Source organism: Leopardus geoffroyi, chromosome B4 (assembly GCF_018350155.1).
Source record: "Leopardus geoffroyi isolate Oge1 chromosome B4, O.geoffroyi_Oge1_pat1.0, whole genome shotgun sequence".
Taxonomy (NCBI): Eukaryota; Metazoa; Chordata; class Mammalia; order Carnivora; family Felidae; genus Leopardus; species Leopardus geoffroyi.
In genome coordinates, this window is record NC_059341.1 from 138600352 (window position 1) to 138624621 (window position 24270).

Consider the following 24270-nt stretch of genomic DNA (forward strand, 5'->3'; position numbering starts at 1 on the left):
ACATCAGGGACGCAGGAGGCGTCCAGGGCACAAGGCTGGTGGCGCTAAAGACAGAGGTTTGGGCACAGCAGCTCAAGTCTAGAACTCCCGTCTCAACCGCAGTCTCCATCGACAAGCCTCCACGACGGGGGCTCAGAACGATATGAAGACAATAGCATTTCAGGGAGAGTTTTCTCCTCCGACCCAGACTGAAGGAGCACCCGTGGGTAAGAGTTTGCTGGCTTGCCTGAGACTGAAACGTCCTCATCGGGAATAGCGCCTTCAGGTACAGAACCCTATTTGATTCTCCCAACAGCAGCCTCGCGCTGGGGGCAATGCAGATATTCGTGGGCCCATTTTGCAGATGAGGAAACGGAGACTCAGAAGCGGGGTGGGTGGCCAGTCAGGGCTGCGGCAGGACTTAACTCGGGCCCAGAGGTTAGCGCCCCAGGCGTCGCACGGTGGGCGGTAAGGCGTTACAGCTGGGGCTGTTTTGCCAGAAAGGAGCTAGCACATAGCAGACACTACTCCTTATCAGGCGTGCTAACAGCTAATTTCAACTAAAGTTCACAATATCCACTGAGGCTGAGTGGCAGGAGTTGTCTGCAGCCCTCCATGAAGCCGGCCGGGCCAGGCCCGAAAACCCGCATCTGCCTGGCAACACGGCGTGCTATTTCTGCCCCATCCGAGGGCTTCTCCTCTTTCTTCCGCCCAGCGTGGATTCAGCCCGTTTCTCGACCCTCACTTTTTAGGTCTGGGATGCCAATTCACGGGCAGGATTTTAGCTCTGGAAATGGAGAGGGGGGGCTTAGCTTAGAGCTGTTGCGGGTCAAAGAATTCACGAGGATCCACGATAGACTGGATGGTGGGCACAAAAACCAGCAAAGGAGAAGAGGACACGAGAGTGGCATAAAAATTGGGGGATTGGGACGACGACGATAGGGCGCTTAAGCAGGGGAAGGATTCGGCAGAAAGAAAACAAGTTCCGTTTGAGAAACGTTTCGTCGTGAGTGGCGGAGAAAGCCGGCTCCCAGGTTAGGTGGAGGGCAAAACAGAAAAGGCAGAACTGAGGGTGAGAGGTGAGGGCCAGGGGTACCCGTCTGCGAGTCACCTGGAGGTTGGGCCGAACCCCAAAATCCGGGCAGTGAGGCCCCACGGAGGAGAGGAAGTGAGGGTGCAGAGGAGACGCGAGGGGGCCTCCAGCTCTGTGGATCCCTTCCCACACCTCCTCCTGGCCCGGTGACCTTCACCTCCGCTCCCCTCCGGCCGCCCACACCCTGGGCCTCGTCATCACCCTGACGGCTCCCACTGCCCTCCGGGATCGCGCTCCCCGACCACAGCTTCCGAAGCCGTCCCCTCCCTCCCCGCCCGGCTGACCTCATCCCCACCTCCGCTCCCTGGACTTTCCCACGTGGACCAGAGCCTCCTGGCTCCCCGTCTCCAGCCCTCCAGACCACACAGGACATCATCGCGGCCGATCTCTTCGCCAATACCCTCAACTGCCTCGCCCCTCCGTCCTTCCGCCCAGCTCATCCGGCCAGGCTCGAGCCAGGGATTTGCGAGGCACCTGTCTCCTCCGCCCTACGCCAGCCTTGGCGCTCCAGGGGAGGAAATCCCACACCAAGGATGTTTGGTGCCCACAAAGCCACGGTGCCCGGAGTCAGCTGCTCGCTCCCCGCGGCTCCCCCCTCCTCCTCTTGGGCATCCGTTCCAAGCCTACGACGTCTCCCCCCAGCAGATGGCTCTGCCCCTGGTTCCCGCAGGAGCTCTGCCCTCCCCTACCTGCACGTGTGTGTTTCTGTGTAGGCATCGCGCTCAGCGCTTTGTCCTCGGGTCACCTCTTCGTCCTCGCCACAGCCCCTCCTCGATTCGCACGTTTGCAGGCTCGTGGACGGCCCTGAGGTCAAAGGAGGTTGTGTGCCTGCCCACGTGTGCTCTTAACCCACAGGGCCAGGTGCCATGCCAGATGCTGAGGATACAATTATAAACAAGATAGAGGAGGTCCCCACCCTCGTGAAGCTTACGTTTTAGGAGGACAGTCCGTAAGTAAATGAGGAACTACGTCAAATCATTATCGGCTGCGTAAGAACCAGCGAAGGAAGACGCCGAACTCAGTGACATGGAAAAGACTGGCTTGGGTAGGGTGGTCAGCGGGGAGCCCTGACGGGAAGGTGTGCTGACGGCCCCCCGTCTTTCCTCACTCCCCACTTGTGCCATCCAAGGGTGGTGCCCCACCCCCGCTCTGGATGCCATCATTTATTAGCAAGATGATGTCACTCGCACCGGGAGCAGGTGTCCCCTGTGTAGATGATGAGCTTAGAGGGCTGAGTTACTGAGGCCCTGAGATGGGAACGTAGTGGGGGTATTTCTGGGATCAATCAATCACCTAGGGAAGAAAGGGGTCCTTGGAGGCTTGGATCGTTGGCCACAGCTGAATTCCTCCGCGGAGGACAGAAAGATGGCCCCGAGGGCGACGGAGGCAGGTGAGTTCTGGTCCATCCAACCAGTGTTGAACATCGTGTCCCAGGTTGGGTTCCCTAGGGAGAGGGGGACGGAGACCTGGGTGCAGGAAGCTTATGGGCAAGTGCGCTTGGGATCGACACCTGCGGGGAGTGGAGGAAGCGGGACTGGAGAGGGAGAAGACACTGACGGAGGCGGCAGGTAAATCGGCCTCGGTGCCGGCCGCCCGTGCAGCTGGGCCCACGCGTGGCGTCCGTCCCCGCCACTACGGTGAGAATTGGCTCACGAGAACACTGCGTCAGTTCCCCAGCCAGCTGGTGGCCAAAGTCGTCCTGTCTGCTTGGTCGTTGAGTGCCGCGTTTGTGTTGGATGCTTCCTGGCGGGCATTTCATGCCTACGAAACATCTTTCCCTTGGCACTCGGTCTCTCCAGCTCGTCCACATCCTCCTCCCAAATTCTCTTGTTCTAAATTTTCTTCTTTCTTCAAACTGTCTGCCCCGGCTCGTCAGTCTGCATGCAGTCTAACCTTGGGCCGTTTCTCTTTCCACGTGAGCTGGCTGCCAGGCTCCCCGCTCTAAGCGCTGTCCTTTCGGGTGTCAACTCGCCGCTGTCTTTCAAAGCCACCCCGGGGCCGGTGCTGCACCACAGCCACGTCCCCCTTTTGGCTCGTACCCACATACCAAAGACAGTGAGCCGAACAATGGTCCCGCGGAGACGGCCCTGCCCTACTCCCGGGAACCTGTGGGTATGTCCGACTGCATATTTTAATTGGCAGAGACACAGCCAAGGTGGCGGAGAACCCGAGGGACGGCGGCGTGGGAGGGACCCAGCCCTCCAGCTCTGTGCTGCTAAGGAAGAAGGGGCCACAAGCCAGGGAACGCGGTGGCCCCTAGAACTGGAAACGGCAAGGAACGAGATTCTCCCCTCGGGTCTCCAGAAGGAACGCACGCCTGTCCCCGTCCACACCTCGATGTGAGCCCCAGCGGGATCTGTTTCCGTCTTCTCCACTCCAGGCCTGTGAGACGCTGTTGATGAAAGGAGTATTGCAGCAAGCGGTCACATCTGTGAACCCAGCTGGCTATTTCCCTTCTCCTTCTGATCGCAAAGGCCTCCCGTTCATGCGGCCAGAGGTGGTGACGGCTTAGGGACAGTACCAGGGCACTAGTGGTAGGGGCCGTGAGTTTGGGCACCTGGCCGGTGCTACCTTTGCCCTCTGGCCTTCGCTAGTACTGAAACCCAGATGGGCTAGCTCCGCTTCGAGGAATGCTGTTGCTGCCTTGGAGGGTCTGGTAGAATTCAGGCCCCTGGCCACACAGCCACCGGCAGTCATGGGGAGGTGCCCCCTATCTACCAGGATCCTGTCGGATGCTAGGGGCTTTTCTGCTTCGAGAGTGTGATGAGTTCTGGTAAACTTATTCAGCTGGGTGATCGTCACAATATTCCAGTTTGGGGGTACTTCCGTGACTCCCCCAAGTTTCCCTGGGGCCCACCTGCGGTCTCCCCCTCTTGCTACCCCCAACCCCGGGGCAAACACAGATCCGCTTTCCGTCCCGATAGTGTTTGCCTTTTCTAGAGATCTCACATAAACGGCATCGCACGATTTGTAGTCTTCTTTTCTGTCTGACTTGTTTCGCCCACCGCGACGTTGTTTTCGTCCGTGTGCGTCTCTCTCCAATCTGGCCCAAACTCCGACACCTCCCCACCCTGCGTGAGCTCTGGGGATTGGTAAGGTCGCAGCTCTGTGACAGCTGTTCTTTGGCTGGCTTCGCGGGCTGTCACCTTGTGCACGCACGATCTGATACGTAGTCAGAGACCCGAGCAGGTTCCTATCTGGTTTCCGCGGTTTGTTCTCTGCAGAGCTCCACCTCCGCAAATTCCAGCCACTTTGGTCTGCAGCCTGCGAGCTCGGTCACCCTAGCTCGGCCAGGTTGCCTTGCTACCCGGGGCCGCTGCTTTCTGCGTTGTGATGTGGAAAGTTAGTCCAGGCAGAGAGGCCGGGCAATCATGCATTTCTGTCCTCTCGAGGATCCCGGTGCCATGTTGGCTGTTATTTAATGTCTTAAACACGTAGGTCTCTCCCCCATATATTTTCTCCAGTTTCTACTTCTTGGTAGCAAGTCCGCTCTTGGTTATCCATCAAGGACAGCCATGCTTTTCTTGTTGAATTTCTTCACTAGCTATTATTATATTCAGTCAAATGCAACTTTTTAACGTGTATAGTTTAAACAATCTTGGTAACTGTATACAGTTGGTAACCACCACCACCATCGTGATGGGGGAGAGTTCCCTTCCCTAAAACGCTTGCTCGTGCCCCCTCACCCTCAATCCTCTCCCCTCCCAACGTGTAACTTCTTTCTGTAACTATAGCTTTCACCTTGGCCGTGATTCTTAAATTCTACAGTACACAGTGTTTGTGTATGTGGTCTTCCGCTTAGCGGGTTTGAGATTTTCCACATTATTGTGTGTGTTAATGTTTTGTTCCTTTCTATTGCTGAGTAGTATTGCATTGTGTGGGTAGATGTTTACCCCATTCACTGGGTGGTGGGCATTTGGGGTGCTTCCAGTTTGGGGCTGTTAATGGATAATGTTACTATGCTACACTTTGTGTGGAAAAAAAAATATATATATATAGATATGTAACCTTTGCATGCATGGACATTCTGGGATATGTTGTAAGTGTATGTTTAACTTTTAAAGATCTCAGTCTACTGTTTTGCAAAGTAGCCATACCACTTTGCCCTCCTACCAGCAATGGATGATCTAGGATGCTCTAGATCATCAAGGACACTATTATCTCTCTCTCTCTCTCTTATTTTTTTATATATATATTTTAATGTATTTTTTTAACGTTTATTTATTTTTGAGACAGAGAGAGACAGAGCATGAACGGGGGAGGGGCAGAGAGAGAGGGAGACACAGAACCAGAAGCAGGCTCCAGACTCTGAGCCATCAGCCCAGAGCCCGACGCGGGGCTCGAACTCACGGACCGTGAGATCGTGACTTGAGCTGAAGTCGGACGCTTAACCGACTGAGCCACCCAGGCGCCCCAGTATATTTTTTAATGTTTATTTTATTTTTGAGAGATCGAGACAGAGTGCAGCAGGGGAGGGGCAGAGAGAGAGAGGGAGACACAGACTCCGAAGCAGGCTCCAGGCTCTGAGCTGTCAGCACAGAGCCTGATGTGGGGCTTGAACTCATGAACTGTGAGATCATGACCTGAGCTGAAGTCAGATGTTTAACCAACTGAGCCACCCAGGTTCCCCTCCCTTTTTTTATTTGAGAGAGAGAGAGAGAGAGAGAGTGTATGTGTGTGTATGAGTGGGGTTGAGGGGCAGAGGGAGGGAGAGAGAAAGAGAGATAGAGAGAGAGAGAGAGAGAGAGAGAGAGAGAATTTTAAGCAAGCTCCACATTCAGCACAGAGCCTGACGTGGGGCTTAATCCCACGACTGTGAGATCATGACCTGAGCCAAAGTCAAGAGTCAGATGCCTGACTGACTGAGCCACCCAGGCACCACTACCTTTCTTTTTTTAACATTTTATTTTTGAGTAATCTCGACACCCAACATGGGGCTCAAACTCACGCCCCCGAGATTGAGTCACACACTCTTCTGACTGTGCCACCCAGGTACCCCCATTATCTGTTTCTTTAAACTTTGGTCTTTTTAATGGTTGCACAGTGGTATCTCATTGATTTTCCCCTTTAAATTACCTCGGTGCTTTTGCCAAAAACTAATGGACCATGTACGTGTGGGTTTATTTCTTTATTTCTGGAGTCTATTCTGTCCCATTGATTATGTGCCAATGGCACAGTGTCTTGGTCACTGTAGCTTTATAATAATCTTGAAATCTAAATAGTTTCTGTCCTTCAACTTTGTTCCTATTTTTCAAAACTCTTTTGGATATTGTATGCACTTTGTCTTTTCACATAAGTTTTTAAATCTGCTTGTCAGTGTCTTTCCACAAAGTGTGTTAAAATTTTAATTGGAATTGCATTGAATCTGTAGATGAATTTGAGGAGGACAGACATATTAACAATATTAAGTGTCCCAATCTATGAACATGGTATATCTTCTTGTGTACTTAGGTCTTTTTCAATCTCCTGTTGTCATATTTTGTAGCAGAACAGGTTTTGTACATCTTTCATTAAATTTATTCCTAAATATTCTTGATGCTATTGTAAGTGAAGCTGGTTATTACATGGAATGTGTAATTGTTCATTGCTTGTATGTAGAAATACAACTGGCCTTCATATTATCGACGTTCTATCTTACAACGTTGCTACGTTCACTTATTAATTCTAGTAGTGTCTTTAATAGATTCATTAGGGCTTTCTAGATACATGATTAAGTAGTCTGCAAAAAAGACATTTTCATTTCTTTCCTAACTTGTATGTCTTTCATGTTCATTTATTTTTCTAGCCTTGGCTAGGACTTTCAGTAAAATGTTAAATATAGACACAGTAAGAGCAGACATCCTTGACTTGTTGCTATTCTAAATAGAAAGCATTAAATCTTTCACTACTGAGTATGATGTTGAGTGTAAGGGTTTTGGTTTTTGTTTTGTTTTGGGGGGGTTGTGTTGTTTTGTAGATATCCTTAATCAGATTTTAAATTGAATTTTATCAAATATTTTTACTTGCACCTTTTGAAATGATCTTTTCTCTTTTATTCTATTAACACAGCAAATCATATTAATTGAGTTTTGGATGTTAAACCAATTTTACATTCCCAGAATATGCCCCACTTGGTACTGATGAATTATCATTTTTATATATGGTTTGATTTGCTAATATCTTGTTACAGATTTTTGTGTCTGTGGTCGTGAGGGATATTAGTCTGTATTTCTTTTTTCTTGTGAAGTCTTTGCTTGGTTTTGGAATCAGGTTATACTAGCCTTATAGAATACGTTGGGAAGTGTTAATTCTTTTGTTTTCTGAAAGAATTTGTGTAAGATTCATGTTGTTTCTTTCTTTTTTTAAAAAAAAAATTTTTTTTCAACGTTTATTTATTTTTGGGACAGAGAGAGACAGAGCATGAACAGGGGAGGGGCAGAGAGAGAGGGAGACACAGAATCGGAAACAGGCTCCAGGCTCCGAGCCATCAGCCCAGAGCCCGACGCGGGGCTCGAACTCCCGGACCGCGAGATCGTGACCTGGCTGAAGTCGGACGCCCAACCGACTGCGCCACCCAGGCGCCCCTCATGTTGTTTCTTTCTTAAATTCATGATAGTATTTACCGCTGAAGCTCTGAGTTCACTTTATGGAAGGGTTTTTAATTATAACTTCGATTTGTTTAATTGATATCAGGCTGCTCAAGTTTTGTAATGTTTTCTTGGATGAACTTTGGCAATTCATGTCTTTCAAGGAATTTGTCATTTCACATAGGTTGTCATTCTATTGCCATGAAATTGTTCATAACATATCCTTATTCTTTTAATGTCTGTTGAATCTGTAGTAGTGACTTCATTGTTCCTGATATTAGAAATTTGTGACTTCCTCTTTTCTTAGTCAGCCCAACTGAAAGTTTATCATTTTTATTACCGTTTTCAAAGAAGTAGCTTCTGCTTTCATTGGTACTCCCTATATTTTTCTATTATTTCATTGATCTTTATTATTTTCTTCCTTATGCCTGCCTTGGATTTAATTTGCTTTTCTTTTTTCAGGATCTTTTTTTAAGATGTTTATTTATATTTTAGAGAGAGAGCATGTGAGCAGGGGAGAGGCAGAAAGAGAAGGGGACAGAGGATCTGAAGTGGGCTCTGTGCTGACAGCAGAGAGCCTGATGTGGGGCTGGAACTCACAAACCATGAGATCATGACCTGAGCCGAAGTCACTTCACTGACCGAGCCACCCAGGCACCCTCTTTTTCTAGGATCTTAAAGTGAAAGCTTAGATGTGTATTTGAGATATTCCTTCTTTTCCAATCCAGGCATTTAAAAGTATATTTCCCTCTAACCACTGCTTTAACTTTATCCCACGAAACTATTTAAAGGAAAACTTTTTTTTTTTTAACGTTTATTTTATTATTTATTTTTGGGACAGAGAGAGACAGAGCATGAACGGGGGAGGGGCAGAGAGAGAGGGAGACACAGAATCGGAAACAGGCTCCAGGCTCCGAGCCATCAGCCCAGAGCCCGACGCGGGGCTCGAACTCACGGACCGCGAGATCGTGACCTGAGCTGAAGTCGGACGCTTAACCGACTGCGCCACCCAGGCGCCCCGAGGAAAACTTTTTTTAACTGTAGTTGACACACAATGTTACATGAGTTTCAGGTGAACAACATAGTGATTTCACAAGTCTATACACAATGCTATGCTTACCACAAGTGTAGCAACCCTATCCTACAAATTTTGATAGGACATTTTCATTATCACTCAGTCCAAAACATTTTCTTACCTCTTCTGTGATTCCTTTTTTTTTGATCCGATATTATTTAGAAGCGTTTTTTTTTTTTTTTTAAGTTTTGGAAGTGTTTAGGTTATTTTATTATTACCGATTCCTAACATACATTTGCTGTAGTCAGAAAACACACTCTGTAGGATTTCAATCTTCATATGCGTATGAAGACTTATGGCTCAGAATATGGTCTACCCACGTGCACTTGAAAAGAATGTACATTCTATCATTGCCGGGTGTTGCATCATATGTATGTTAAAAGAGGTTGAGAGTATTGTTCAGATATCCTATATCGTTGCTAATTTTCGTCTAGTTGTTCTAGCCATTGCTAAGATAAGAGTGTTAAAATCTCCAGTTACGATTGTGGGATCGTCTGTTTCCCTTTACCTGTTGATTTTTGCTTCAGGTATTTGAAAACTTCTTATTGGGCAAATACACGTTTATGATGATTATGTCTTCATAATGAATTTGTTCTTTCACCATCGTGAAGGGTCCTTCTTTGCCCGTGGCAAAACATTCCTTTTTGAAATCTATTGCATCCCATGTTAATATAGCCCCTCTGACCTTCTTGTGCTTGTCATTCACAAGGGTTATCTATTTCCCATTAGTTAACTTTCAACCTGTGTCTTTATATAGTCATCTTAAAAAAATCCTTTCTGATGATCTCTAACTTTTAATTAGAGTGTTTCTTCCATTACCCTTTACTGGTATTATTGATATGGTCAGGTTGGATTTTTCATTTTATTTTTGTTTTGTTTGTCTCCTCTGTATTTTTTCCCTCTGTTGTTCCTTTTAATTTTCTTAGAATGTTTCTTAGAATTCTGTTTCAATTTTCCTGTTGTTATCTTAGTTATACTTCTTTGTCTTTTTTAAAGTGGTTGCTCTAGGAAATACGATATACATTGAATTTATGGGTCAGTATCTCCTCTGTCTCTTCTGTTCTTGTTGTTATCTTTAATACATCTACTTATGTTTTAAACCTCACAAGAAAACTTGTCATTTTTGCTATAAGCCGTGATGTGATATGATATTAGAAGGGAAATGGGAAATAGAAAAAAATGGTCATTTGATTTTACCTGGATATTCACCATTTCTAATGCTATTCAATGCTTCTGAGGATTTGAGTTTCTGTCAGCCCAAAGAAGTTTCTTTAGTGTTCCTCACGGTGCGGTTCCGTCGGTGAGGAATCCTTTTAGTTATATTTTATATTAATATGCCTTTATTTTGTTTTCATTCTTGAACGATGTGGATATATCATATATCATTTCTGAATATAGAATTCCTGATGGACGGATTTTTTTCCTTCATCAGTTAAAAGATGTTGTCCCGCTGTTTCCTAGCCTCTCTGGTTTCTAGTAAGTCAGCCATTATTTGGATAATTGTTTTTCTGTATATAATATGTCTTTTCTTTCTCTTTGGCTTTCAATGGTGTGGTGCGTCTTGGCAGAGGCTTCTCTGTGTTTATTTTGCTTGGTGTTACTGTAACATTTATATCTGCAAATTTCTATCTTGGAAATCGAGATGTGGACATTTTTGGCCATTATTTTTCAAATGCTCCTCTGTGTGTGCCACGTTCTCCCTCTCTCATCCTTCCTGTATTACAATTAGACTGGTATCTGAACATCTGACATCTCTAAAAAGTTCCTGAGATTCTGTTCATTGTGTTTTCAATGTTTTCTCTTTCTGTTCCTATTCTTGGGTGTGTCTGTCTATCTATCTTCTATCTATTTTCTATCATTTGTGTCTTGATTCAATTTCATTTATTCTTCTGTTTGCCATGTCTTTTTCAGGTCTACAATTTCCATTTGGTCCTTTCTTATTGTGTTTCTCTGCTGAGATTTACTATTTTTCTCCTGAGGTGCATATTCATTGAAGTCATGTTTTGTTTTAATTCATCGAGTTTAGTTATATTTGCTTTAAAATCTGTTTCTGGGGGCGCCTGGGTGGCTCAGTTGGTTGAACATTGGACTCTTGGCTTCAGCTCGGCTCATGATCTCATGGTTCGTGGGTTCGAGCCCTGCGTCGGGCTCTGTGCTGATGGCATGGGGCTTGCTTGGAAGACAGCTATGCTCACCACTATATCACCAATGCCCGCTTGGGGCTTGCTTGGGATTCTCTCTCTTTCTCTTTCTCTCTCTGCCCCTCTCCTGCTTGTGGTCTCTCTCTCTCTCTCTTCCTCAAAATAAATAAATAAACCTAACAAAATAAAATAAAATGAAATAAAGTCTTTTCTGTCCATTCTAACATCTAGCTCATCATATGGATGAATTCACTTAAGTTTCTTTCCTTGTGAGAATGCATTCCATTTTTTGTTGTTGTTTCTAAAGTTAGGTTACTCACTTTTCAAATTGTATAAAAATAATTCATCCCTACAATCCAACTATTACTAGTAACATTGGAATTATTACCTCAAATACCAGTAGTCTATTGTTAATGGATCGGTTATACCTTGAGCCTACCTAGAATTTTCCACCCACTCCCTGTGTTCCTAACTAGCCCAACTACCTAACAGCTTTCTATCTCCTTGCCCTCCTTGCCCACCTTATCCCTCCTGTTTACTGAATTTTATTCCATACATAGTTCAATGTCATCATTTATTGAGCTAAGCTTATAAATGTATGACACTGGATTGACCTAGACTATCTCATTGAATCCCCCCAGCCACCCAATTGAGTAGGCATTGTTAGTATTCCATTTTACAGGTGGGAAAAAAAAATGGCTTAAAGAGATGGTTACTTGTCCAAGGTCAGGTGCTAATAGATGAACACAGGATCGACATCGTGCAGGTTTGTTTGATTCTGGAGCTTGTGCTCTTTACCAGAGATTGGCCAACCTTTTTCATAAAGTACCAAATGGTGACCATTTGAGTCTTTGTAGGACATACAGTGTCTGTCACAACTTCCCAAATCTGCCATTGTAGCATCAGAGGAGAAACAGACAACATGTAAATGAATGTGACAGTTTCCAATAACATTTACGGAAACAGTGGGAAAGATGTGGCTCGCGGTCTGTAGTTTGCTGATCCCCGCTCTTAACAATTACACCATTCTGTTATTTTTTTTTCCCCTTTAGTCTCCAGAGTTATCCATTCAACAAATACCTACAGCACTGTTTCTGAGAACAAGGCACTGAACTTGGTCCTGGAAGGGGTGAGGCAGGCAAAGGCCCTGACTGGAGGGGCCGCAGAAGAGAAGGACGGTACACAAACACATCTATACCACAAAGCTGACTGGTCAGTGCCAAAAGAGGGGTATAGACTGGAGCTTTTCCCGACGGACACAGGGTGTTTCAGTGCAGTGGGTGGTGATGGCATAAGCTTTCTGGTGAGAGAACCACAGGCAGAGATGGCAAGGAGACAGTTTCAGAGGAGCCAACACAAGCAAGATTTTTTCTATCCGTTCGTCACTCCTCTTCTCTTTACCACTATTCACTTATTTCCTCTCTCTTTTCCTCGCCAGGATCATACGTACTTTGGTCCAAATCTTTTTGTCTCGCACCTTCCCCTACTTTCTCCTTTGCTTTACTCCCCTCCCCTCCCTTCTTCTTAAATTTTTTTCTAATATTTTATTTTTTTTTTTGAGAGAGAGAGCGAGAGCAGGGGAGAGGCAGAGAGAGAAGGAGACAGGAATCCGAAGCAGGCTCCAGGCTCCGAGCTGTCAGCACAGAGCCCGACACAGGGCTCGAACCCACAAACTGTGAGATCATGACCTGAGCTGAAGTGTGATGCTTAACTTAGACTGAGCCACCCAGGTGCCAACCCCTCCACCCCCGCTTCCTTCTTCTTAAAATTTATTTATTTTTGCTTCTTGACTACTGGTCCTGTTCTGCACTGGGCTCAAGGCACACATTTATATAGCACACTTCATCTGGAGTTTAATTCAGGTACATCAGCATGGTTGACACATTATCTCAGGCAAACAATATTTATGTAAAACTTAAAAATGTCATTTAGATTTAATGTAATACTTATCAAAATACCAACAGCATTTTTTTCATAGAACTACAACACACAATCCTAAACTTTGTATGGAACCACAAAAGACCCCGAATAGCCAGAGCAATCTTGAAAAAGCAAAACAAAGCTGAAGGCATCGCAATTCCAGACTTAAGTTTTATTACAAAGCTGTAGTCATCAAACCAGTACGGTACTGGCACAAAAATAGACACATAGATCAATGGAACAGAACAGAGAGCCCAGAGACAGACCCATAATTACATGGTTAATTAATCTTTGACAAAGGAGTCAAGACTATACAATGGGTTGTGTATTTCCCAACAAATGGTGTTGGGAAAACTGGACAGCTACATGGAAAAGAATGAGACTGGACCGTTTTCTTACGTCGGACACAAAAATAAACTCAAAATGGACTAAAGACCTAAATGTGAGACCTGAAACCATAACAAAATCCTAGAAGAGAATACAGGCAGTAGCGTCTCTGACATAGGCAAGAACCAGAACATATTTCTAGATAGGTCTCCTGAAGCCAGGGAAACAAAAACAAAAATAAACTATTGGGATTACATCAAAATAAAGAGCTGCGGCACAGCAAAGGAAACAACCAACAAAACTAAAAGACAACCTACCGAGTGGGGGAAGATATTTGCAAATGAGATATTTGATAAACGGTTAGTGTCCAAAATACATGAAGAACTTATACAACTCAACACCAAAAAACAATCCATTTTAAAAATAGGCAGAAGACGGGGCGCCTGGGTGGCGCAGTCGGTTAAGCATCCGACTTCAGCCAGGTCACGATCTCGCGGTCCGTGAGTTCGAGCCCCGCGTCAGGCTCTGGGCTGATGGCTCAGAGCCTGGAGCCTGTTTCCGATTCTGTGTCTCCCTCTCTCTCTGCCCCTGCCCCGTTCATGCTCTGTCTCTCTCTGTCCCAAAAATAAATAAACGTTGAAAAAAAAAATTAAAAAAAAAATAGGCAGAAGATATGAACAAACATTTTTCCAAAGGAGACATCTGGATGGCTAACAGACACATGAAAAGATGCTCCACATCACTCATCATCAGGGAAACACCAATCAAAACCACAGTGAGATATCACCTCATACCTGTCAGAATGGAAAAAATCAAAAATACAAGAAACAACAGGTGTTGGCAAGGGTGTGGGGGGAAAGGAACCCTCATACACTGTTGTGGGAATACAGACTGGTGTAGACATTATGGAGGACAGTATGGAAGTTTTGCAAAAAAATTAAAAATAGGGGCACCTGAATGGTTCAGTTGGTTAAGTGTCTGGCTCTTTTTTTTTTATATATATTTTTTTCAACGTTTTTATTTTATTTTTGGGACAGAGAGAGACAGAGCATGAACGGGGGAGGGGCAGAGAGAGAGGGAGACACAGAATCGGAAACAGGCTCCAGGCTCCGAGGCGTCAGCCCAGAGCCTGACGCGGGGCTCGAACTCCCGGACCGCGAGATCGTGACCTGGCTGAAGTCGGACGCCCTACCGACTGCGCCACCCAGGCGCCCCAATGTCTGGCTCTTTTAAAAAAATTTTTAGGGGCGCCTGGGTGGCGCAGTCAGTTGAGCGTCCGACTTCAGCCAGGTCACGATCTCGCGGTCTGTGAGTTCGAGCCCCGCGTCAGGCTCTGGGCTGATGGCTCAGAGCCTGGAGCCTGCTTCCGATTCTGTGTCTCCCTCTCTCTCTGCCCCTCCCCCGTTCATGCTCTGTCTCTCTCTGTCCCAAAAATAAATAAACGTTGAAAAAAAAAATTAAAAAAAATTTTTTTAAATGTTTATTTTTGAGAGAGAGAGAGAGAGAGACACAGAATGTGAGTGGGGGAGGAACAGAGAGAGAGGAAGACACAGAATCCTAAGCAGGCTCCAGGCTCTGAGCTGTCAGCACAGAGCCCAATGCAAGGTTCGAACTCCCGAACCATGAGATGACCCGAGCCAAAATCAGACGCTTAACCGACTGAGCCACCCAGGTGCCCCCTGACTCTTTTTTTAATGTTTATTTATTTTGAGAGAGAGCAAAAGAGAGAGAGTGAGCGTGCGTGCACATGTAAGTGGGGGAGGGGCAGAAAGAGACTCCCAAGCAGGCTCCACGCTGTCAGCACAGAGCCCAACTCGGGGCTCGATCCCACAACCATGAGATCATGACCTAAGCCAAAACCAAGAGTCAGATGTCCAACCTACTGAGCCACCCCAGCGTGCCAAGCGTCTGTCTCTTGATTTCAGCTCAGGTCATGGTCTCACGATTCATGGGATAGAGCCCGCATTGGACTCTGCACTGAGCATGGAACCTGCTTGAGATTCTCGCTCATTCTCCCTCTGCCCCTCTCCCCTGCTCATGTTCTCTCTCTCTCAAATTAAAAAAGAAAATTAAAAATAGAACTACCCTGTGACCCTTGGTATTACCCCAAACATACAAAAACACTAATTCAAAGGGATCCAGGCACCCCTATGTTTATTGCAGCATTATTTACAATAGCCAAATTATGGATGCAGCCCAAGCAACCACTGATAGATCAATGGATAAAGAAGATGTGATATATAGTGGAATATCTTTCAGCCATAAAAAAAGAATGAAATCTTGCCATTTACAACAATATGGACAGAGCTAAAGGATTAAAGAGTACATTTATCATGATGAACACCGAGTAATGTATAAAATTGTTCAATCACTATATTCTATACCTGAAACTAAGATTACCCTGTATGTTAACTATACTGGAATTAAAATAAGAAGGCTTAATAAAAGAAAAAAAAGATGAAGAGAAAAAAAAGCTCAAAAAAACAAAAACAAAAACAAAAAATGCCACTTTGCCCAAGTGAAATATTAACTTACTTCTGTTAATTCAGTCAAGGTCGATATCTCTTGGTCGATTCTGGGCAGTCAGTAACATCCACTGTTTGACCAATTTATTATTATTATTATCATTTTTTTACTTGCTCATACTACTAGTCTGTCCTGTTAATGTAGCTCTTTTAATCTTCTTATAATTTATTTCTTCCCCTGTTCCATCCTTTCTCTTTCCTGTACTTTTTGGATTGGTGTACATTTTTTTTTTTCTGGAGGCGGGTTACTTTCTTTCTCCTTTCTGAAAATATCTCTAAAAATATTCTTTGTTCATTAATTTAACTAATGTTCATTGAGAAATTGCCACGTGGTAGGTCCTCTCCTGGGGACATTACGGCAGTAAACACAACAGATAAGTAGACCAGGATATAGAGAGTGTTAAGTGCTATGGAGAAAAATTCCTTAGAATCAGGAATTTGGGTGGTGTATTACAACTTTAAAAACTGGTGAGATCACTTCGTCAGACAGTTGAAGGAAACTAACCACGCCAGCATCTGCTTGGAAGGGTGTGGAAAGCGTCCCACGCAAAAGGAATTGCATGTATGAAGTCCTGGGGCAGGAGTGTAACTCCTCTGGTGGAGGACAACAAGGAGGCCGGTGTGGCTGAAGCTCTGTGCGGGAGGAAGAGACTAGAAGTGTCGGGGCGGGCAGGAGGAGGGACACAGGCTATTTAGGGACTTCTCCAATGGAAGAATTTGAGCTTTTATCTTGAGTGAGATGGAAATCCTTCAGTGGGTTTTAAGCAAAGTGAAGTGTTGACATGTATATTTTTTACATGTTAAGTTTTGAGAGAGAGAGAGAGAGAGCGGGAGGGAGAGAGAGAATCCCAAGCTGACAGTGCAGAGCCCGACACAGTGCTCGAACTCACGAGCCGTGAGATCATGACCTAAGCGGAAATCAAGAGTCGGACGCTTAACTGACTGAGCCACCCAGGTTCTCCTTGGCTTATTTTTAGAAGATCCGGAATGTAGGGAGGCAAGAGAAGGGGCCAAGAAACCAGTTAGGACATTACAACTTTCCAGGCAATACATTTGAATATTATGGGGAATGTTTTCTGGAAGAATCAGGGTAGTTACTTTCGTTTTACGATTGAGGATAGAAAACTAAGGGGTGAAATCTTGATGCATGATGAAGCATTTTACCATCCCCTGCTCCTCAGGGAAATATTGGGTGATTTTGCCTTGCTAATCCAAGGACTGCTAAACATTCTGAATTTTCTTTGGCACCGTTAGGCGATCTAATGCCTGGCACATAATTGGCTTACAGAAGTATTTCTGGAATGAATACGTAGGCAGTTGAATGGGTAAGACTGAGTTACGTTATCACTTAACTTGCAGATGTAAGAGGCGTTTCTCTGGTGGTGGTTATTGTCTTTAAGTTTTCTGTAGCAAAGATCATCAAAAGTGCCACATTAGAAACACAGTCCTATTTACAAGTCAAAATGTCAGGCGCATGTATCTACAGATTTTATGTGGTCCCATAGCAATTCGTACAGTCCTCCGTCATAGTTATCAAGGCTCTTTTGTCTGGAGTTCCTTCAGGGTTGGGATCATTTCACCTAGCACAGGGCTTGGGGACAATGTTTAATGTATGCACAGTATGATAAAGGGTAGTAGAAAGAAAATATGTGCATTACCAACACCAGCCACAGAATATTGTGATTCTTGAAAAATATATTCATTTCCCTTAGGAAAAAGCAATTCTGGGGCACGCGAGTGGCTCAGTGGGCTGAGCATTGGACTTTTGATCTCAGCTCAGGTCATGATCCCAGGGTCGTGGGTTAGAGCCCCACATTGGGCTCTGCACTGAGTGTGGAGCCAGCTTGGGATTCTTTCTCTCTCTCTCTCTCTCTCTCTCTCTCTCCCTCTACCCCTCTCCCTCACTCTCATGTGTGCTTTCTCTCTCTCAAGAAAAAAAAATCCTATTTAGGAAAAAACAATTCTCAAGTTACTGCTACAGAATTTAGCTACGTGACTTCTAATTATGTTTTAAGCCCTCCGTGAGCTGGATGCACGTATTCTCAACGTACCTAAAGTGCTTGGTAAATGATCTGGTATCACCAGTAAATGATCACTAAGTACTGGGAACTGGGCTTCAGGGGCTGAGATCCACTTTTCAGTGGGTCCATGTAGGGGCACGGATAAAGCCATTTCAACAGCTGGATGAGGTCTTCAACCTTCTCCTCACAGGGAGCTTCAGAACTTCTGTCCCTCCCGTGCACCCCCTCCCACGGGTCCCCCCTGCCCGCATCTCCCCCTCTGGGTGCACCTGTCCCTGTACCCCCATCCGGCCAGGGCCTCCCACGCCCGCATCTTCCCCCCCGCCCCCCCCCCGGGTGCACCTGTTCCTGTACCCCCTCCCGGCCAGGCCCCCCCACGCCCGCATCTGCCCCTCCGGGTGCGACAGTCCCTGTACCCCCATCCGGCCAGGGCCTCCCACGCCCGCATCTTCCCCCCCGCCCCCCCCCGGGTGCACCTGTTCCTGTACCCCCTCCCGGCCAGGCCCCCCCACGCCCGCATCTGCCCCTCCGGGTGCGACAGTCCCTGTACCCCCATCCGGCCAGGGCCTCCCACGCCCGCATCTTCCCCCCCGCCCCCCCCCGGGTGCACCTGTTCCTATACCCCCTCCCGGCCAGGCCCCCCCACGCCCGCATCTGCCCCTCCGGGTGCGACAGTCCCTGTACCCCCATCCGGCCAGGGCCTCCCACGCCCGCATCTCCCCCCTCTTTCCGGGTGCACCTGTCCCTGTACCCCCATCCGGCCAGGGCCTCCCACGCCCGCATCTCCTCCCCCCTTCCCGGGTGCACCTGTCCCTGTACCCCCTCCTGGCCAGGCGCCCACCCCTTCCTGCATCTCCCCCTCCGAGCCTGGGTCCTCGGCTCCACTTCTCGCCCTCCCGGCGCCCCTCCCCCCCGAACTTCCGCCCGCGCCCCCTCCCCTCAGGCGGGACTTCCGCCCGCGCCCCCTCCCCGCGCCGCGTCGTCCCCGTCGCCGCCCGAGGGGAGCCTGGGAGCGCGTCGTCGCGCTCTCCCGCGGGGCCCGGGCTGCGGCGGCGCGGAGGCGGCGGCGGCGGCGGCGGCGTCCGGCGGCTGCGGGGCGCGCTCCTCCCCGGCCTGCGCTCGCCCCGCGCCTCCTGCTCCTCCTCCTGCTCCTCGTCGGCGCCCGGCTCCGCGAGCTGCGAGCGGCAAGATGGCGGCGCCCAGGCCGCCGCCCGCCCGGCTGTCCGGCGTCATGGTGCCCGCGCCCATCCAGGACCTGGAGGCCCTCCGCGCGCTGACGGCGCTCTTCAAAGAGCAGCGGAACCGGTAACGGCCGGGCGGCGCGGGCGGGCGGGCGGGCGGGGAGCGGGCGCCCCTCCCCCGGGAGGCGGGCGGCGGAGGCCTCGGCCGTGGGCCCGAGGGGCCCCGGGGGGCTGACACCTGCCCCCCACCCGCCGGCACGGGCGTGGAGCCGCGCGCGCGCGAAGGGGACCGCCCCACGCGAGCCCCGTGCCACCCGCCCCCGGGCTTGCTGGGCCCTGGCCCGGAGCGCCGGCGCGGCCCGCGGTGGCCCGGCGGCCCGCTGGCGGGGGGCAGGCGGGCGGCCGCGAGAGCGCGGTGGGGACAGTCCCCGTGGGGGGGTGGGGTGGGGGTGGGCAGCGCGGTGTGCGCCCTGGTCCCGAGCGAACCGGCCGTTTGGGTCCTGACTGCTAGTGGGGGGCAAGGTGGCCGTGTGGGAAAGGCCCGCGAGTCTGGCGCGCCTGGATTCGGTTCCTGGCCTTACAAGTTGTGCGTTTCTGGGCGATTTCTCCGAGCCTTAGGTTTTCCTTGTCTAGAAGTGCGAATGCAGTACGTACCCTCGTTGCTGGATTGTGCAGAGGGATGAATGACACAAATAAAGCGCGTGAAAATGCAGAACGTATGACGTTGTAAGTCAGTGCTTGATTTTGTTCTGGTCTTCTCTGGGCCTCGGTGCCGGTGTTGCCCAGCACGTCCCTGGTGGGGTTGCTGTAAGGATGGTATGAGGTAATGCGTATTAAATCCGTAATTCATGCCTGACGCGTAGTCCTAGATGCACGTTAGCTGGTATTCTTATCCTTTAATACATGTATCGATGGCCCTCCATGGGCCAGGTACTGTGCTGGGTGGTGAAGGTGAAAAATGAAGTCCTTTCGTGAGAAGTCCTGTTCTGGGGAGCCAGCAGATAATTTTACAATGGGGGGGGGGGGAGGTGTGTACAAAGAGCAGAGGGAACATAGAAAGAAGGGACAGCCAGATGTGGGTTGGTCCAGAGGATGGGTCCCCAGAGGCCCTCTAGTCTTTGAATGGGACACCTGGGTCTGGGCACGTCTCCCTTAAATCACATTAGAAGCACTGAGCTGTGGAAGGAGTGTGAAAGCCGAGGGCACTGTTCTGGGGGCTTCTTGGGACACAAGTTACATGATATGGTACTCCTAGGACATATGTTGGTTAATGCTTCAGTGCACCCATACCATGGTGGACCTTCCCTGTAGTCAGTTATCAGCCATCAGTCATGTACTGAGTACCTACTCGGAAACAGGTTCTTTGTTAGGTGCGGAGGGTATAAAGGTGAATCTGACATGATCCCTTTTGTCGAGCCTTGGCCGTGTGAACAAATTGTAATGGGGTTCTTGACGAGCAAGCGGTCACACGGAAGGGGTCTGTGGATCTGTTGGATGGATTGGTGGGCCGGGAAAGGCTTTGGATTACTTTGGGTGCAGAGGGACCATATATGGATTTTGTAGGGTTCCTGAGAGGATTAAATGCAGTAGCATAGGTAAGGCGTCTGGTACAGAGGAGACATTCAAACATCAGATCCCTTTTGGGGCACCTGCGTGGCCCAGTCGGTTGGGCGTCCGACTTCGGCTCAGGTCATGATCTCGCGGTCCGTGAGTTCGAGCCCCGCATTGGGCTCTGTGCTGACAGCTCGGAGCCTGGAGCCTGCTTCGGGTTCTGTGTCTCCCTGCTCTCTCTGTCCCTCCCCCACTCACTCTCTATCTCTCTCTCAAAAATAAATAAACCTTAAAAAAACTAAAAAAAAAAAAAAAAAAAGTCAGATCCCTTTTTATAACCTGTAGGATGAAATCCAAGGCCCTGGGTCAGTTTACAAGGCCCTCTGCACTGTTGTGAGGGGAGTTGATGGGGAGCTATTGACGGTTCTTTTAAGGGAATGGCAAGCTAAGATCTGGGCATTAGACCGAACTCTCTGCTGTATGGGGAATAAATCAGAGAGGGTGAGGCTAGAGGCAAGGGACTTTTAAGAAGCTGATGTGGAACCCGAGTCAAAGAACAGCTAATCTGAATTAGGACCTTGTTTATGGGGATGGATGGGATGAGTGCTGAAAAATATCTACAAGGTTGAACGGACAGGTCTCTGGGTCCACCTGGATTGTTGGGGGAGAACGAGCAGAGGAAGAAGCTTCCCACATTTGGTGCCAGCTTTCCTGGGTCCGTGTTCCTGTTCCAGGCAGAGTCTGGCGAGCAGGTCTTGGGAGGGGGAGGCTGAAATGCGTGGTGGTGCAGAGAGCCCTCCTTGAGGGTTTGTAGGGACAGGTTCTTGGTTCTGCTTCTGTCGCTGCTGCTTCTGTGTGTCTTTGAGCAAGTTACTGGTCGCTCCTCCGATGCCGATGGAGGGAGGATGGGACATAAAGTGAAGCAAATGGAGGCCTCCGAGCAGCCGGTGGGAAACACCAGGCAAAACAAACACGGACGGAGGAGAGTGAGAATGTAACTGATGGAACACAAGGTGGAGATCTGAGCTGGTGTAGCGTATTTTGTGGTACTTCCCCCTACGTTTGTTGCCATGACACTAGCCTCTGCGGTGGCTGGAGTAAGAGAAGTATCCTGTAGCGGAAGAAGAAAACCTTGGGAACCAGGTAGACCCAGACAAGGATCATGGCTTATCTCCCTGGACTTACTTCTCATCTGGAAAGTGGGGATCAAGCCTCTCACTTTGCAGGATTACCGTGAGGATCTGTAATAGTATCTGCACAGCACGCTGTTTTATGTCGTTTATTTTATAGCTGCTGTTCAAAAGCGATGGGGCTGTAAGTGACCGAGAACCCGATTGTGCTTACTGTCTTGCATTTGAGAAAGCAGTTGCAGCTCTTTCAAAAAGGTTATAATTTATTCTGATTTTGGGGTTTCCAGGGAGAGGGATCCCAGGATCTCATTACAACTTCTGGCAACCCCCAAGTGAACAGAAGTCCTCCTATCACATCGCAGTGGTTTTGGATGTGCTCACAAATTCTTTGCAACTCTGTCCTGCCGGAGGAGGAGAATTCCTCTCTCCTTGCATGTGGGCCGAGTTTAGGGACGTGCTGTTGTTGTAATAGATTATGGCACACTTGAAGGCGTGCGACTTGCGATTAGGTCCTAAAAGGCAGCACAGCTCCCTCTTTGCGCTCTCTTGAATCACTGACGGAGTCACCTGCCATGTCGTGAGGACACTCAAGCATCTATGCGGAGAGATCTGCGTGGTGAGGAATGTGATGAACTGTGTTGGAAGCGGACGCTTGGTCCACGGGAAGCCTTCAGGCACCTGCACAACCTCGTGAGACCCTAAGCCAGAGCCACCCCACTCGCACACTTGCAGATTCCTGCGCAAGACCACAAGTGTTACTGTTTTAAACTGTTCAATTTGGGGGTACTTTGTTATGTAGCAATAGATGGTTAATATACCAATCTAAATTCTTCATGCTCTGGATTCTGTAACCCACTTCTTGAATAGTATCTTAATCACAAAAGTCCATAAAAAAATGCATAGGGTCATAAATACCAGTGTTAAGATATTCAGCTATTTCTTTGTGGAAGGTAATTCCTTTTCTTATGTGTTAAAGTTGTTTTATATCCTTTGTTTAATGTATGTATTTGCATTTTTAACATCTATTGTAATTTTTCTTGCTGTGCTGGGAGTCTTTGTAAGTCATACTAAATCCTTTCTGAAACAAAGCAAGATAAAAATGCATTAAAAATTCTATTTTTGGGGTTTTGCTGGAGGTTTTCCAACCCTTTAGTTACCTTCATGGTGTATCTCTACATCATCTCTCTTTATGATGCAGCCAGACCTCCCTGTTAACATGTGCAGTCATGAAATTTGTTGTCCTGCCCTGTACCTATACCACTGTCCGTTAAGTAGCCATTAGCTGTGTGTGGCTGTTTAATTAGAAATAAGTAAAATGAATAATTTTGTTCCTGCACTGGCTGCATTTTAAGTACTCAGTAGCCACTTGTGACCAGTGGCTGCCTTATTGGACACCGTAGCTGTGGAATATTTCCCTCATTGTAGAAAGTTCTGTTGGAGATGGTTGCTCTGTATGCTTTTCTACAGAGAAGATTATGTTCTGGTTTTTGAGTATTCCTGAAGTAATGTTACATTTGGGTCCCATTTTCTATAAAATTTTCGCCTTAGACTCCTAGCTCATTGTGCTTCCATTTGATAAGCTTCTTGACGGAAGTGAGCATGTCACAGTCACTTACCCCTAGCAAGTAACACGAAATCTGGTAGTTACAGGTGCTTGACAGATGTTTTTTGCTTCTTCCCCATTCTTTTCCTTCTAGCACTCCACTTACACGTAGGTTAAACCTTTCCCTGTATTTTATATGTATCATAGGCTCCTTTCTGTGTTGTCCATTCTCTCAGAGCTTCCATTTGAACATTTTCTGTTAATCTACCTTCTAGCTTTCTGATCCTCTCTTCTGCTATGTCTAGTGTGCTGTTATCTGCTGTGTTTTTAGTTTCAGATACTATGTTTTTGAGTGATTGTATTGCAGAATTTCTCTTTGAGTTTTTTAAGAGATTCATTTTGTTGCTTGCTTTCTTGAACGTATTAATTATAGTTATTTGAAAGATAACTTGCCTGATAACTCCCCCTCCCTACCCCCCTTTTTTGTCCTGATAACTTCCTGTTGTCAGTTTCTTGTGTTCAGTACTTTGGTCCCATTTTATTGAGTGCTAAATGTGTTTGAAAAATTGAGACCGTTTCCAGATATGTTCCCTTTGAAGAATATTTGAGAACTCAAAACCAAAATCAGTTTAAAAACGATTTCTTTTAATAATGATGGTGGGATAACTTGATATCTGATTGGAATAAAATGAACTTCGGCTCACACATTGCACCATCCACCAAAAAATATTCCAACGTGAGTTAGACCTCCGCATAAAAGTTCAAACTATAAAGTGCTGAGAAGAAAACACGGGAGAATATCTTTGTGAGCTGGAGTGTAGGCAGACATTTCTTATCCAGCGCACAGAGGATACTAACCATGCAAGGAAAAATTGACTTTATCAAAATTAAAAGCTACTTCTCAAAAGACACCATTAAGAAAATGAAAAGGCAAGCCATAAACGGAGAGAAAAGACTTGCAATACATATGTCTGACAGAGGACTTGTTTCGGAAATTATGAAGTGCTCCTACAACCCGGGAGTAACAAGACAACCCAATTAACAAATTGGGTGAAAAAGGTCTATGCTTCGTCAGAGAAGATACATCAACGGCCAGCAAGCCTGATGAAGTACTCGGTGTCAGTAGTCGTTAGGGAAATGCAAACTGAAATGAGATCCTGCTTTATATTCTTTAGGATGGCAGTGACAGGCGGCAGAGAAAGGGAAGTGCTGGGGAGC

At 47.5% G+C, this 24270-nt stretch overlaps 1 protein-coding gene across 5 annotated transcripts in view; it reads left to right on the forward strand.

Moving 5' to 3' along the window:
- Window positions 1–18597: 18597 nt before the first annotated feature.
- Window positions 18598–24270, forward strand: part of ATXN10 (ataxin 10) — a 166687-nt gene continuing 161014 nt past the window's right edge. For 2 of the 5 annotated variants that reach the window (XM_045464531.1, XM_045464533.1), the window contains exon 1: window positions 18598–18952. In XM_045464531.1, coding sequence (XP_045320487.1) covers window positions 18837–18952 — 116 coding nt within the window. In that variant the 5' untranslated portion in view covers window positions 18598–18836. The remainder of the gene's footprint in view (window positions 18953–24270) is intronic. The other 3 variants (XM_045464532.1, XM_045464534.1, XM_045464530.1) reach the window with 2 other exon arrangements.